We start from the raw sequence: 16,852 nt of genomic DNA on the forward strand, positions 1-16,852 counted from the left end.
ATCATATAATTCATGGCGAAAGTCTAGCTTGACCCTGAAAAAATGATTTATGTATTACTAAGATAAATTATTACTTATTAAATAGGGACATACAGTGGCTAAAAAGTCAACTCTGCTCTAGTCCATATGGGGAAAACAGGTGTAAGTGTGGAATAGTTAAACAATGTTTAAATGTTAAGCTGAGAACACCATCATTTTGCTAAAAATAATACTATTCTAACTTACTTATTTTAAATCTTTACATTTCATCCATCTGTCAAAATTGCTGGTGGTTTTTATTTGATGACCATTCAAAGTGAACAGGAGCAACAGAAGACCTTTCTGTCTAGCATAATTGGACTATAGCTGAAGAGAGCAGAACTATGATTAATTCTGAATTATATTGCTGGAGATGAGTGCCCTATTATAGTAACCTTGTACAAGGGCAGGGTGTGCAGTGAGGAATATGTCATGTGATTTCTGGCTGTATTCCAGGTCATTTTTTGGATGAGGAAAATCAGTGCGTCTCTAGTTGTCCACAAGGTTTCTTCGGAGATCCATTCAGTCAAACCTGTGAAAAGTGCTCAGTGACCTGTGAAAGTTGTGCAGGTAGCAGTGAAAACTGCTTGAGATGTAATACCAAAGAGCATCATTTGATTCTTCACGAAGGTAGCTGCCTTTCTGACTGTCCAGAGTGAGTATTGTTCATGACCAATGCTAAAAAACCATTCTTCCAATCCATATTCATATACTATACAGGAAAGTATCAGATTTAAAGAGACTCTGAAGTCTCTTTTTTTCCTGCTTTTGTCATATAATCCTGCTAAGCATTAATGCCCCAGTGAAATCGCCGCATCACCCCAGCAGATGAATGATTTAATAGAGAGAAAGTGACCTGCAAAGTTCTACGACTTTGTAGGTCGCAGATCATACTGCCCTGGCTCGCAGGGATTTTCTTCCTGGAGAGGCCGAGCTTTGAGCTGTAGCTCTGCCTCTTCGCAATCAATCTTCGCGGATCTCCGCCTCCTCCCCGCCCCTCAGTGAAAGAAGACTGAGAGGGGCGGGGAGAGGCGGCGATCCGCAAAGATTGACTGCAGAGGAGGCAGAGCTACTGCGTACAGCTCTGCCTCATTGAGGAAGTAAAGCTCAGCGAGCCCGGGAGCTTTGCAGGGCTAATCCTCTGTCATAAATCTGTCATCTGCCATGGGGATGCGGCGATTTCACTTAGGCATTCATGCTGGACAGGATTAAAAGACAAAAGCAGGGAACAAAAGAGACTTCAGAGTCTCTTTAAGGTTGCAGGCCATGTCTCTAGTGTAATACACAGTCATTTCTACTTGTAGAAATGTAACCAAGGATTGAATTTAATTCCAATCAGTAGCTGATACCCCCTTTCCCACAAGCAATCATTACCTTTTCTCATTTTCTCATATAGATCATCAAGGGGGTTTGTATAGCTGATATTGTGGTGAAACCCCTCCCACGGTGTGATGTCATGACCATGGTCCACTCCTGACAATTTACTGTCTGTGAACCTCATTGCATTGTGGTAAATAATGGCTTTTTCCAACTACCAAGCAAGCCATATCTCCCTCTGTGCATTGAACTCTCAGTAACAAACATTCTGTACAGATCACCTGGCAGAACTAAAGATGTCATCACCAGTTATAACGTTCAGACTGTAAATCAGGGAGAGGAAACATTTTACAATGGGCAAACACTGAGTAAATCATCTATAAATGAATATTGTAAAAAATTAAAAATATTTTCATTATGTTATTTTTACTACAGCTCCTCTTGATTTACAAATGCTGCATAAAACACCATGCTGCAAGTGAAATAAATCAGATTCCATACAAGAAATTCTCAGTAAGGAAATACATGTATTAAACAAGTATCTCCATAAAACACAATCATTTACTAAACTAAATCATCTAAATCATTTCCATAAAGTCCACTGCTTTTTCAAGGAATTCATTCAAATTGGCTGAAGAGGCCCTGTGATAAACAAAAATAACAATCAATCAATAAATAACACACACACACAAATACAACAGCAATGTCACAAATCCCCAGGGTCGCCCATGTGTCACTGTGCAGCAGATATGGAAACAGTAATGACAAAGTAAAAATGTCCAAAAGACAGAAAGGGGATACGGTACTGAGTTAAAGCAAATCCGAAGTGAATAAAAACTGATGACATAAACAATTGTAATTATGCTCCTTTGGAGTCTCTCAGAATCCAACAGAATTTTGTGTTTAAAGAGAACCCGAGGTGGGATTTTATTATGCTAGTGAGGCACAGAGGCTGGTTGTGCACACTAACACCAGCCTCTGTTGCCCCATGCTGTGCCTCCAAGACCCCCCTGTGCGCCGCTATACCCCCCGCATTGCTGGCGACACGCAGCGTGTCGCCAGCACAATGTTTACCTAAGCGCTGTCTGTCAGCGCCGCTCCCCCGCCTCCTCCGTATCGGCGCTACCCGCCGCGTCACTTACATCCAATCAGGTAAACATTGTGCTGGCGACACGCTGTGTGTCGCCAGCACTGCGAGGGGTATAGCGGCGCGCAGGGAGGTCTTGGAGGCACACCATGGGGCAACAGAGGCTGGTGTTAGTGTGCACAACCAGCCTCTGTGCCCCACTAGCATAAGTAAATCCCACCTCGGGTTCTCTTTAAAGACTAAATAAAATTTAAGTTTTTATTGTGTCATTTGAATAATGACAGTTTTTTATATTTTTTTAAACTCCCATCTTTATTCATCTGCTTTTGTATTTTCCCTTCCTTCAGAATTGCCTCTCCACCAAGCAAAAGTTATATATTCTGTAACTGGTCACAAGTAAAGGTTACCCAAAAGTCTGACTGAAGAAAAATAATTCAGAGTCCTATAAGTTTAACCCTTAGAACCTCTTCACAGTGGTAAGTTGCGTTGCAGAATAATTCTGCATGTCAACTCACTGCCCATCCAATTCCATGGTGCTGTTCACAGTATTGTGTTGTACCTGATCGCGTTATTCTAACTCACTGCATGCAGGCTTTGTATAAAAAGTCTATGTCCAGTCTCCATTGTAGTTCACATTCATTCTAACGCATGCATGATGCAGCAGACCACTGTGAATCCAGCATTACAGTGAGAATAACAAAAAAGTATCACAGCTTAGGTGTATGTGGGCTTTGGACTGAACAGTCACATGTTTATCTCATTACAGCACATGTCTCCTCCTGGAGGCTTGGTTATTATTAGTTAGTTCTTAGTCTTCAATTAGTTATTTCTTGAGTAGTGTGCATTAGGCAGTGCTCTTGAAAATAGACTTTTATAGCCAAATGTGGCTCTTTGAAATGTGTGATGTGACTCTCAACTGTCAAACTACTTTTCTAACGTAAACATCATACTTAAAACTTCACTTACAAGATGAAACACTGCAGAGGTTGCCTAATTTATGTAGATTAATTACATTATTTATTGTTTATAACAAAAATATGGTAAGCTGCATTCCAAACATTTGTGTAGCTGACCATGAGAAACTAGAATGACTTTCACAAATATGAAGACCTCTGTTATGTAAACATGTACCTGAAAGGTCGCAATGTAAATTATTTTTATTGGCACTTTGAGACACATTGAGAAAAATGTGTTATAAATGTTCTGTGTCTTGTCTTTTACTAGTGGCTACTATGAGAACCCTGCAGGTTCATGTGAAGCATGTGACGGTTCCTGCTGGACATGTGAGGAAAGTAAAGGAAAATGTTTGTCTTGCGTGGATGGCTTATACCTAGAGAACAGCAAGTGCCTTCTGAATTGTTCCCTGAGGTATTATCCAGATGAAGATGGCTTCTGCAAGCGCTGTCCAGCCCACTGCACTATCTGTGCAAATGAAAGAACATGCCTTGGTATAACCCATGTTTATCTTTCCTTTGTTTTCTGTATCAGATGGTATTATTTATTCCAGTTGTCAAACATCAGCTTATGGGAATGTTATAGAATTAATTGTGAGGTCCAGAACGTTTTCTTCCAACTTTGTCTTCAATGCAGAAATGTTCATTCTCCTGCAGTTCCTCAGTTTATCTGAAATTCCAGAAACCCATGGGGCTCGATTCACAAAGCGGTGCTAACCCAGTTAGAGACTTTAGGCATGATAACCATTGCACCACGCTGGTATAAAAGCCAGTTTAGGTGTGATAAGTTTAGGCGTGATAAGTTTAGGCATGATAAGTTTAGATCGCGCGCAAAGTCCCGCACGCAAAGCAGCGCCATTAAGCTCTATGCGTAGTGCACCAGACTTTGCTAGCGCAAAACTTTTGATCAGCTGTGCACTGCGGTGCTAACCCAGTTGGTGCTTAAACTTATCACGCCTAAACTTATCACACCTAAACTTATCATGCCTAAACTTATCACACCTAAACTTATCATGCCTAAACTTATCATGCCTAAACTTATCACACCTAAGCTTATCACACCTAAACTTATCATGCCTAAACTGAGTTTAGGCGTGATAAAGGGCTTTTTACCAGCGTGCTAACTGTTAGCAACGCTTTGTGAATCAGGCCCAAAGTATACAGTATTTGGCAATCAGCTTATAATTTCATCCATTGGGATGCACATGGAGAGTAATTACTTTATTCCTCACTTTAGATATTGGCAACAATGATAAGTGAGTGACATAGGCAACAGTTAGACGGGCTGAGGGAGTGAGAGAGGGATTATCTTTCAAAACAAACATGATGTGTATTTAGACTCTCATGGATACATTTCACATGTAGATCTTTCTTCCTCTGGAACTCCTTTCCTCTAGATATATAACATTCACCAACCATTGAAATCCATGATTAAAACTTTAAAACTACTCACTTTAGTCACATAAATAATCTGGCCTAGATAATTACAGTAGAATCCCTTTATAGTAAACTCCCAGCTTTGAACCCAGGACCTGGGCACTACAAGGAGAAAGTCCTATCCGCTACCCCAGAATTTCTTAACTCGATCCTCAAGTACCCCCAACAGTGCATGTTTTCTGGAAAACCACAGAGGTTGAGCTCTGCTGAGACACTAATTACCTCACCTGTGAATGTTTGTGGTTTCCTGCAAAACATGTACTGTTGGTGGGCCTTGAGAAATGAGTTGTGAAACTCTGCACTACACAACAATGTGGTCTGCATACATGTGTAATGTTATCTTAAAAAAAAAGTCTAAACGGTTTTGGCAGCAAAACCATGCCCATGTGACTCATACCTCAGTAGTGGTGCATTACCTCTGGGATGAAATGTTGCTGCCACTCATCATTTTTCCTGTTGTGGTCTATGGCAGAGATGGCATGGCCAAGCTGCCTCTTATCCTCCATCCCATTATGAGCAATGGAGGATCAGTTATTAGAAAAAGATGGGGAACAGGCAGGAAGGAAGGTTTCTGGAGATTGTGGGAGAAAATCTGTTGCCAAAAACAGAGTAACAATGGACTGTCACATGAAGGTGCAATTAATACCTGAGGATTGAAGAATTTAATAACTTTTAAAAATACTGACACTTACGTTAGTGTATGATTACTTAGGGGATATGTGCAGCACAAACACTGGTCCACATGACAGCCCAGGGGCCCCAGGTCTCTCTCACTCACTGGGGCCCCCAAACCACCATGCGACACCTAGAGGGAAGTGCGGGCAAGCCCTGGACCTCTCACCTCCAGGGAACTCACCCCACCACCTCTAAACTGAATGCCAACTGCAACAAACACAATTGCTAACTTCCAGCCAGAGCAATATCCTGCCTCTATCTGGCCAGCAGACGCCAGTCGGCCAATCAGGTGCACTGTCATACACCCTTTGCCTGCTGTACCATACCTAGCAGGAATTACATAGATTAGCATTCAGGTGGGAGGCTTCGGTTGGACGCAATCGTGAATTGCGTCGTTTACAGGGATGCCCCGTGTAGGCACATCTCCCACACGGTCCCCTCCCTAACCACTCACCTGTCAACCGCATCCTAAAAGCTGCAATGATATGTGATATGCTGGATATGTGCAGCATACAGCATAGAGAGAAACAATGATATTAAAAATAATAAATTAATAAGATGATTTTTGAAATTAAATGTCAGCACCAAAAAAAGTCAGCACCAAGGAGAGTTATTCCTGTGAAAATAATGCGTTATGAAAAACTAAAGAAATTCAAACGTTTCCTGATATTTTGTGCTTTGTGAAATCTAATTTTGTTGTGAGGTTTTCATAAAAACGTTGCTAATCCCTGATTTCCTACAGTATACATGATATTATTCAATGAGGGGGTGTCTGCACTGCCACCTTATGGCCATTTGAGAGACACTGGAGTAATTCTTTGTTCATGTCCTAGTTGGCATATCTGTTACTAAATAATACAGACATATTAAATGCAAAAAGCATGTATACATCTTTGACAGTACATTCATTTATGGCTGACAGGAGACTTCATACTCTTAACCAAGACTATAATGCTAAGAATAATATACTTACACATATATACAGCTTCTTGTTTCAGTTATGTTTCCCCTGTGCGAACTGAATGACATGTCATTAAAGTGGTATAAAACCCAGCATTTCTTCTTTGCTCTAAAAGATTATTTACAGCATAGAATATATACGACCACAATTTTTTTTATGCAGAACAGCATTCAAAAGGTTAAAACACAGGACTTACGTTTTCAATAGAATGCACTCTGCAGGGAGATCCGCATTCGAACTGGTGATAACATTATCTTGTGTTTACTTAAAGCGGACCCAAACCAAACATTTTTTTAATTAAAAATATTTAGTTGCACCAGTCTAACACATACAAAGATAAATAAACACTCCTTCAACCCTCTAAGCAATTCAGTGCATGCTTTTCACCCTTCTCTTTTCATAGCTAGGGTTATACTGGGGGCAGCCATTAGCAATTCCTCCATTGCTGGACACCATCTACTCCACCAGTTTGCCGGAAAAATGCCGGCAATTTGAAAGGAAGGGAGGGGTTCCTCCAATAAATGTAAAATATTGTATATTTGTCATCATGCAGCTGAAAAAAGGCTGCTATTTATTATTATAATTTAGAAAATAGATTTTATTTCTGAAATCTTGTATTTTTAATTTGGGTCCACTTCAATTGTAGCAGAGAGAAATGTAACCATTCCCTGACTGTGTGCAGAAACTTCTTTTAATGTGTACAGAACACAAACAGCTGCTCAGAAATCATTACTGGGGGGGGGGGGCGTGGCCTAGCAGCGCACGAGGACGGCTGCTTGAGGAGAGAGCTCCGTGATCCAGCCTTGCTAAAGCGGCTCTTCCCGACTCCTAAACCCGGCAACAAGCTGCCACATGGAAGGTGAACACCCAATGGAGACAGACGCTACCCGGAAAAGAAAGATGGGTAGCAGCAGAACCCAAAAACTGACAGACTTTTTCCAGGAGCGTGTATCACGCGCCGACAGAGGCCTCCAAGATGGCGCCGCCGCTCCAACCTATAAACAGCAGGAGGCAGACCAGCCAGTCCAAGCGGCAGCAGAAACTCCTAACTCAGCCTATCGGGATGAAACGAACGCTATAAGCTCAGACACAGAGGGTCCCTCACCGCCATCTGGATCCCCAACGAGCGGTAGCCCAGCGAAGTCTCGCCCCAGATTATCAAACAGGCAAGACGCCACACAGGTAGGCGAAACGGCCGCATCCCTTTCTGACTCAGAGCTCCATACATCTCTAGCAGACATCAGCCCCTCTGACCAGGCCCTAACTCAAGACACACTAAAGAATGTGCTCATTATCCTCCAAAACTCGATTACATCACAATTTGCCTCACTATCCACCTCAATACAATCCTCAGTTAACGTGTTGGGAGAGAGGGTTGCCTTGATAGAAGATCGAGTAAACATCTTAACACAAGAACACAATAAAACGGTTGAATCCTTAGATCAAAACACTGATGATATAGATCAGCTGAAACTAAAAATGATAGATATGGAAGACAGGAATAGGAGGCAAAATCTCAAACTTAGAGGAGTTCCGGAAACCATAACAGATGAACAAATTAAGCCCTACATTAGGAAATTAGTCAGCTCTCTGACACTCTCCATACCTGAGCGAGACATTATCATTGAGAGGGCACATAGAGTCCCGAAGCCAAAGCATCTACCGGCTTCCTCTCCCAGAGATATCATCGTAAGATTTGCTTTTTACTTTGTTAAAGAGGCTATCCTAACTGCTCTTCAGAAACCAAATACACTGAAAGATGATTACCAGAATATACAGATCTACCCGGATTTTTCAGCAGCTACCCTGAAATTTTGCAGATCTTTACAGCAGATCACAGCAACATTAAGAAACCATCAAATCCAATACAAATGGGGATACCCCCTGAAGCTTCTGATTAAAAGAGCCGGCTCCACGCATATCATTACTGATGTAGAAGGAGGGCAGAAATTGATAAGAAGCTGGAAAATCAAACTAGATGATCCTATCTCGTATGCCGCTGCTACAACATCTGCCAGAAAGATTCACCAAGGAAGGAGAGTAAATACCTGATTGCTGGATCAAGACCCGCAACATCTGGTGTTTGTTTGTGACATCATCCCTTCAGCATTGTCCTTTTGCTGCAGTGAACAGTGAATATTGCCAACCAGTATAGGCAATATTCTTTCCCCCGGTTTAAAACTCACCTCCTTGTGTTGTTCCACCTAGGTGAGTAAAATATGTGTTATATACTGTTTGCAAGCTTCCTTATTAGTCCTCATAATACACTCCAAAATATCCTCCTAACCCTTATTTTTAAAACCTCCCAGAGACAATGCACATTTAATCTAGCCTCAATTCATAGGCCACCTAAAGCATCACCTGTTATGAATGATGACCCTTAACTTCCTTTCTCTCAATACCAACGGTTTAAATTCTCCCATAAAAAGATTCTCATTAAAGAAAGAAATACAGAGACTTCACCCAGATATCCTTCTCCTTCAAGAGACCCACTTACTCGATTCAACACCGCACTACTGTAAACTTCAGGAATTCCCAACCATCCTATTCAACAACTTTAACAAGAAGAAAAGAGGTGTAGCTATAGCCTTTCATCAAAGTTTAAATTTAACCATCCTAAAAGAGACTAAAGACACCCAAGGTCGATTTTTGGTAGTAACATGCAAAATAAACAACCACGTATATACCATCGCTAACTTATACGCGCCCAATACGAAACAACTTGCCTTCCTCAAAGCAAAGATTAAGAAGATTAAACTTCTAGGAGAAGGATCTATCATAATTGGAGGAGACATGAATATATGCCATGATCCCAAGATGGACTCTACACACCCCAATAGACATTTGGTCCCCTCGCTCCAAGGAACTTTGCACACAGAACAACTATTTGACGCCTGGCGAGTGGCAAACGCCTCTGAAAAAGACTTCACCTTTTATTCAAAGGTTCACAAGTCTTGGTCAAGAATTGACCTATTTCTTTTAGATAAACATACCCTCCAGGGGGTCCGTAGTGTAAAAATACATCAAATATCATGGTCAGACCATGCGCCCGTCTCTCTAGCTTTAAATGTGTCAGGTCCATCACCTAACAAACCAGCATGGAAGTTGAACACCTCATTACTATCCTCAGAGGAAAACAGAGAAAAAATATTGAATGCATTAACAGAATTTTTTATGATAAATGAGAATGGCGAAGTTGGAGTGGCTACTATATGGGCATCCCACAAAGCTCACATTAGAGGTCTTCTAATTAAAATGGGTGCAAACAAAAAGAGAGAACAAAAAAAAAATGGACGCCCTATTGACAGAGATTCAAAAATGTGAAACAGCCTAGAAGTGCTCATTCAACCACCAAATTGCAAACACCTTATTTCAATTAAGACAGGAACTCAGACTCTTACTACAAAATGAATACGAATTCCTATTAAAAAAATCCAGATCTACTTATTACTCACAAGGAAATAAAGCCAGCAAAAAATTGGCTAATATTATCAAGAATAGACAAGCCAAATCCTCTATTAAAACGATTATCCACCCCTTCACGAAAACCAAATTACTGAACCCAAAAGATATAGTAGATGCCTTTAGCGACTACTATAGCGCCTTGTACAATTTAAACAAGGACCGCGATACCATTCAACCCACCCCCCAAACCATAGCCACATTCTTAGACAGTATCCATCTGCCTAAAATTTCAGACCAAAACCTAGAAACTCTTAATAATCCTATTTCACTCTCTGAAGTCATTAAAGGAATCAATTCCTCTAAATCAAACAAGGCCCCAGGACCAGACGGATATGGAAATGAGTACTTCAAGGCGTTTGCAACACTACTAGCTCCAAAACTTAAAACTCTATTTAACTCTTTCCTAAAAGCAGGATCTATCCCACAGGAATTTCTTGCTGCAACAATCTCAATAATACCAAAACCTGGGAAGGACCCTAGCAGCCCCTCCAACTACAGGCCCATCTCACTCCTCAACGGAGATTTGAAATTATATGCGAAAATTCTAGCCTCAAGATTACTAAATGTCCTGCCCAACATAATTAACTTAGACCAAGTAGGATTTATGAAGGGTAGGCAAGCAGGGGACAGCACCAGAAGATTTATAGATTTGTTGAGAATTCTCGGAGCTCGGTCGGATGCCTTCTCTGTTCCTATCTTTGGACGCGGAGAAGGCATTCGACCGGGTAAATTGGAACTTTCTGAGGAGTGTTTTAACTAAATTTGGAATCACTGGAGACATTAACTCTGGAATAATGGCCCTTTATACCCAACCATCTGCCAGGGTGGTGTCGTCAGGGTTTCAATCCAAAATACTTAATATAACTAACGGCACCCGCCAGGGGTGCCCGCTCTCCCCGCTCATATTCACTTTAATCATGGAAACTATAGCCCAAAAGATCAGAAATAACCCCCAAATCAAAGGTATACACTGTAATGAACAAATCCATAAAATTGGATTGTTTGCAGACGACACCATCCTGGCCATTACGGAACCACTAAATTCACTTCCCTTTCTGATGCAAGACCTGAATCACTTCTCGGAGGTCTCTTACTATAAGATAAACAAATCCAAATCATTTATACTGGGATATAATATCTCCCCCGAGGTTCAAAACAAAATTAAATCCCAATACTCCTTCCCCTGGGCTAAAGAATCAATCTCATATCTAGGAACCAAATTATCGGCCTCCTCTAGTAAACTATACAAACTTAACTATATTCCCCTATTACAATCAATTAAAACCGAACTACAAGGCTATAATAAACACCCTCTCTCATGGGTAGGTAGGCTGGCAACCTTTAAAATGTTCACCCTACCAAAAATAACCTATATATTTCGAGTGGTCACAATCCCAATATCCAACAGATATTTCTCAGACCTAAATAGAATCATTTTAGACTTTATTTGGGGGACAGGGAAAAAACACAGAATAGCTCACAAAAATCTGATCATCCCAAAAAAATGTGGAGGCTTTGGCCTCCCTTGCCTAAAAACTCTTTCTTTAGCCTGCAACTTAGAGATTTCAAAGGCATGGTGGCTGAAAGACAATAGACCACTATGGGCCTCCGTGGAAAGCTCTATACTAAAATGCCAACCCAGTGACTTCTTAATAGCAACATGTATACAGAAAAATATCCAAATACCAAACTACCCCACAATCATAGCCACTATTAATGCTTGGAAATTGTTGACACAAACAGAAATCAAAGGTCAGACCAGAACAACGCCCAATATCCCTCTCTCATGTCTTAAAATCCTAATAGAAAACATTAATGTAAATGCCTGGATAAGAGCAGGTATATCCACTCTCCAACAGACAATTACACAAACAGGGGTAAAATCGTTCCAAGACCTGAAGGAAGAATTTGGATTGGAAAATCAAAACTTCCACACTTTCCTCCAAATCCGCCACTTTATACAGTCAACACAACCTCATTGGCCTAAATGGCCAACAGACCTATACTCCCATTTTGTCAGTCCGGGCAAATTTAAAAAAGGAATAGCAACATGCTATGAAACCTTAATATCTAACTCAATAAAAAATCTTGACAAATATCTAAAACACTGGTCTTCGGCTCTAAAAACAAATATAACAAATGATATGTGGTGCCGAGCAGCCAAAAATATTTCTAAGTTTTCTAAATGCTCATCCCACTAGGAAACCCTATTAAAATTATTGTTGGATTGGTACATCACCCCTTGTAAATTGGCTAAATATTCCAAATCACATGAAAAAAATTGTTGGAGAAACTGTGGTGAAGATAGTACCTTAACCCACATAATATGGGACTGTCCTCATATCAAACCCATATGGAACCAAACATTTGAGGAAATCTCGAACCTAATAGCCACCAGCACCCTACCAAGCCCAGAACTCACACTCCTACATATAGGGATGGATTCCTTCCCAAACACACATAGATTAACAATTACTCACCTATTGTGTGCCACAAGACAGGCCATATGTGTGCACTGGAAGGACCCTGATCCCCCGCCCTGGTCTTATATAGCCAACCTTGCAAACCTAAACCTCAATATGGAACATAAACTGAAAGAATCCTTTATTAAAGTATCACATTTAAATTCGGGAGAACAGCCCTACACCTAGGTTCATAAAAACTTTACCATTCCTAACTATATTTAGTGGAGGCTTAGGAATAAACAAGGGGTATAAGTAAATAAGGGAAATAAATGAATAAATAGGAGGAGGAGGAAGCTTGAAATGTTTTTGTAGATATAGTAGTAGTAGAGTAGATAGTTTGTCAGTCTTTGTTAGTCATTATCAAGACCAAGACCAGGTACGTCAATGACATAATACAAACCTTGATGAGATTGCTTAGTGATAACATCAGTCAGCCAGGGGCTAGAGATTAAAAATGGTTACAAGTGTTCCCGCAACACTTTTACAAGACTATGCAAAACTGTATATTACCCTTCATAAGACTCTAGATGTGTTGTATTTAATTGCATTATGACAAATCTATGCAACCGACTTACCTTGCAGTCATGATATAGATAAAGAGCCCTTGATGTATACGTATCTACACAATAGCATGTACAGATTTCTTTAAAACCAGATACTAAGCTCCTGTCTTGTACCAACTTATGGTATGATATGCTATGTTATGCAATGACATGTTGTATGTTGTAAGTATGGAAAATTTAAAATAAAAACTTTTAGTAAAAAAAAAAAAAAGAAATCATTACTGGGTACATTACAATATAAAATGCAATGGCAGCTGTCAGAGCAAATAAAACTGTACTTTGGGAACTTGTAGTTTCTAAATTAATAATAATACGTATGCACAAAAGCAAATATGATAACTGTATAGGTTATAACAAATAGGAAAACATTTTTTATCAAATATTATTTCAGAGTTTAACCACTTGATGACCCACCCTTTACCCCCCCTTAAGGACCAGCGCTGTTTTGAGTGATCTGTGCTGGGTGGGCTCTGCAGCCCCCAGCACAGATCAGGTTGCAGGCAGAGAGATCAGATTGCCCCCCCTTTTTCCCCCCTATGGGGATGATGTGCAGGGGGAGGTCTGATCTCTCCTGCCTGCCTGGGTGTTGCGGGGGGGGGGCACCTCAAAGCCCCCCTCCGCGGCGAAATCCTCCCCCTCCCTCTCCTACCTGGCCCCCCCCGGCGATCGAGGCTGCACAGGACGCTATCCGTCCTGTGCAGCCAGTGACGGGACATCCCCTGTCACATGGCGGCGATCCCCGGCCGCTGATTGGCCGGGGATCGCCGATCTGCCTTACGGCGCTGCTGCGCAGCAGCGCCGTACAATGTAAACAAAGCGGATTATTTCCGCTTGTGTTTACATTCAGCCTGCGAGCCGCCATCGGCGGCCCGCAGGCTATTCACGGAGCCCCCCGCCGTGATTTGACAGGAAGCAGCCGCTCGCGCGAGCGGCTGCTTCCTAATTAATCAGCCTGCAGCTTGCGACGCAGTACTGCGTCGCTGGTCCTGCAGCTGCCACTTTGCCGACGCACGGTATAAGCGTGCGGTCGGCAAGTGGTTAATATCGCTTTTTAATCTGTGTTCTTCTTTTGTCATTATTTTATTATTAAATTGTGTTGCCTTCCTTTCCCCATCCCCATGCATTTGCACTACATATAGCTCTCTGTGGAGCATCTACAGGTCTACACTGAAAACCAATAGTTTTAGAGGAGCCTCCATAAGTCCTCAAGTTAAGAAAAATGCATCTTTCCATTTTGCAGTATAACAAAGTAGTGGTCTAGTATCTGTTCCCCCTGTAGCTGCTTTATAGATAATATGTGCAAAACAACCTACAAGATAAAAAGAGTGATTACAGTGGGTAAATAGCAGTGCCTATGATATGGGGCGCTACCTTATATATAGATATATTTATTTTTAAATGCATTTTTTAATACAGAAAATATGTATATTTGTAAGGGATTCTTATACAGCATTATTGTGGCTGTAATGATCCCTGGCAAAAGCATTGAAGTTTTCCACAAATGACAATGAGGAAACCCCAGCCAGCAGCAAATACACACTGCTTTCACCAGGGATCTACAGCTGCAATACTTATAGGGGAGATTCATTATCTATCATTCAGCTTCATTTCAAAAACATTTTTCCTATTGTAACTTTTCAGCTCCTAACAAAAAAAAGTAATATTACATTTAATTTAATTTTGAATAACATTTTGAGTGAAAAGTACTAAAGGGGTATTTTATAGATAATGTGAGGAAAAGATATGAGAACACTCTGGGCCTATAAAATTATCCTTGTTGTATTTCCTTTGTTCCTTTTCCTGTTGCCATTATAATAAGTTGCATTGTATAATATAAAAAAAGGGGATATTTTTTATATTTTAAGGTGGTTGAAAGTAGTAATTTTAGTATGAATTTCTTGTGCAAGAAGCGGTAAGACACTAGAGATATAGAGAGTGGATAGCATGCACTGCACAGACTAAACGCAGAAAGCACAGTAGTGAAATTATTTATGAAGAGCTGTCTTGCTGGCACAAATACTAAATGATTTCTGTGTTTCCTTTTGAAAGAATGCAGCTACTTATATCTTCTCTTTAATGGCACCTGCAAGGCTACATGTCCTGATGGTTACTATGAGGATCTGGATGCAGGAAGGTGTGTTTCCTGTCACATTAGCTGTGAAACATGCTCGGGGCCAGCAGACGATGACTGTGAGACATGCTCTCCTGCCAGCTACAAGCTGTACCAAGGCAGGTGTCTGACCAGCTGTCCCAGCGGAACCTTCTACAACAAAGAGGTCACAGAGTGTCAAGGTATGCAATTTATGTTTTATATTCCAGAATGTAAAGCCTTCCTAATTTAAATTAAATGGCAACCAATGTGTCCATTCTCTAGTTGTTTAAATTAAATGTTAGAAATTAAAAATCCTCTAAATACATTTGAGTTGATGTAAACAGTGGCAGTCACGTGACCAGCTGTGCTCCTTACTCTTCTCCATAGAGTTTAGTAGACGGACAATGCATCCTGGGAGGTGTGACTGATCTGCTGCTCTCTACCCCATCCAATTAAGTTATGTTAAAGGCAACTAAGGATCTGGAACTACAATTTTAAAAAATGAATTGCCCCCATAAGGGAAGTTTGTGATGGAGTGTGCTGTTTGAGTTGAGTGCCGCCACTACCCTACCTACCTACAGGTGATACCTTGGTCCCTATGGGATCTGCCATCTTCTCCCCGGAGAGGCTGGAGCTGCTGTATTTTCAACGTGCTGGCGGAGTCATGCATGCATGCACCACTATGCATGTAGGAAGATGTAGTACATAGATGTGAGAACAACTCTGTACTCGTACCTAAGTTTAAAATCCCCTTCCCCCCCTCCTTCCCCCGGCACACTCTACTTTTTTACTTCCAAGTGTTCAGGGAGAGATTTATTAACGCATTACCGACAATTTTTTTTTCTTAACCTGTTCTAACCAGCAGGGAGAACAGTTCTGCATGATAATAAGAACCTTCTTAAATCCTAGGTAATAGTGGCAATTCAGCATGAATTTCTAGACCTGCACTACAGTTAAGAAAAGTGCAAATCCATCCCTAAACTGGCGCAGATTAAGAAGTGCTTGATTGCAGTTCTACAGATGTAGAACTGCAGACTAACCATGAGTGCAGGCTAGACATGATTTGTGATGTGCCCCTCTCCCTGCTGAATCCCTCCTCAGAGCCTGCTGCTATCAATACAGCAGGTGTGTTGGTTACCTCAGCAACAGGAATTCCCCTCACACACTGCACTGTCTGAGAGACCTTCCTAGCTCCTCCTATTTTACAACAATTTTAGAAGGAATGTGCGCTATCTAATGATTTCTTAAGATGTCTGTGACAGTTCTGCATGGATCTCTAAAAACCTACCAATATTTGGTCTCAGACACTCTTTATAAATATGGCCCTCAGTTCTCTTGAAGAGACTGACTAAACTGGCACAGAAAAATCCTTTCTGTTAGTTTCGATAGAGGGGGTGATGTGGCCAGTGTTTGAGTGTGTGATTGTGTGTGTGTCTCCGGAGTCTGCAAAGGACAGCTTGTCTGTCACTTGTAGCCACAGGTCACAGTCACATGGCTGCTACTGTTTAAAATGAAGGTACTTACAGAATTATGCTTAAAGGGAAACTGTAATGAGAGGGATATGGAGGCTGCCATATTTATTTACTTTCAAATGTTTTGGCTGCAGTAGTGTCTGAATCGCGCACCTGAAACACGCACGCAGCTAATATGTCCAGTCCTTTAATTACAGGCAGCACTTTGTTCTGAGTTAGTGGCTGAAGGTATTAGGAGACACAGGATCTGCAGCCAGAATATTGGCATAGTTTCAGGAGTGTAGCTGTAAGGGAGCAGTCCTGCGAGAGCAGCTATAAGATGCTACTACTAACCTTCAGTCCCTCCA

General features: G+C 41.2%; 1 protein-coding gene across 1 annotated transcript in view; it reads left to right on the forward strand.

Moving 5' to 3' along the window:
* Positions 1–16,852, forward strand: part of LOC137563302 (proprotein convertase subtilisin/kexin type 5-like) — a 200,730-nt gene that overhangs the window by 64,122 nt on the left and 119,756 nt on the right. The window contains exons 8-10 of the mRNA XM_068275591.1: positions 475–673; positions 3,647–3,870; positions 14,991–15,233. Of these exons, the coding sequence (XP_068131692.1) occupies positions 475–673; positions 3,647–3,870; positions 14,991–15,233 (666 nt within the window). The remainder of the gene's footprint in view (positions 1–474; positions 674–3,646; positions 3,871–14,990; positions 15,234–16,852) is intronic.

This window comes from Hyperolius riggenbachi, chromosome 3 (assembly GCF_040937935.1).
Source record: "Hyperolius riggenbachi isolate aHypRig1 chromosome 3, aHypRig1.pri, whole genome shotgun sequence".
NCBI classification, from domain to species: domain Eukaryota; kingdom Metazoa; phylum Chordata; class Amphibia; order Anura; family Hyperoliidae; genus Hyperolius; species Hyperolius riggenbachi.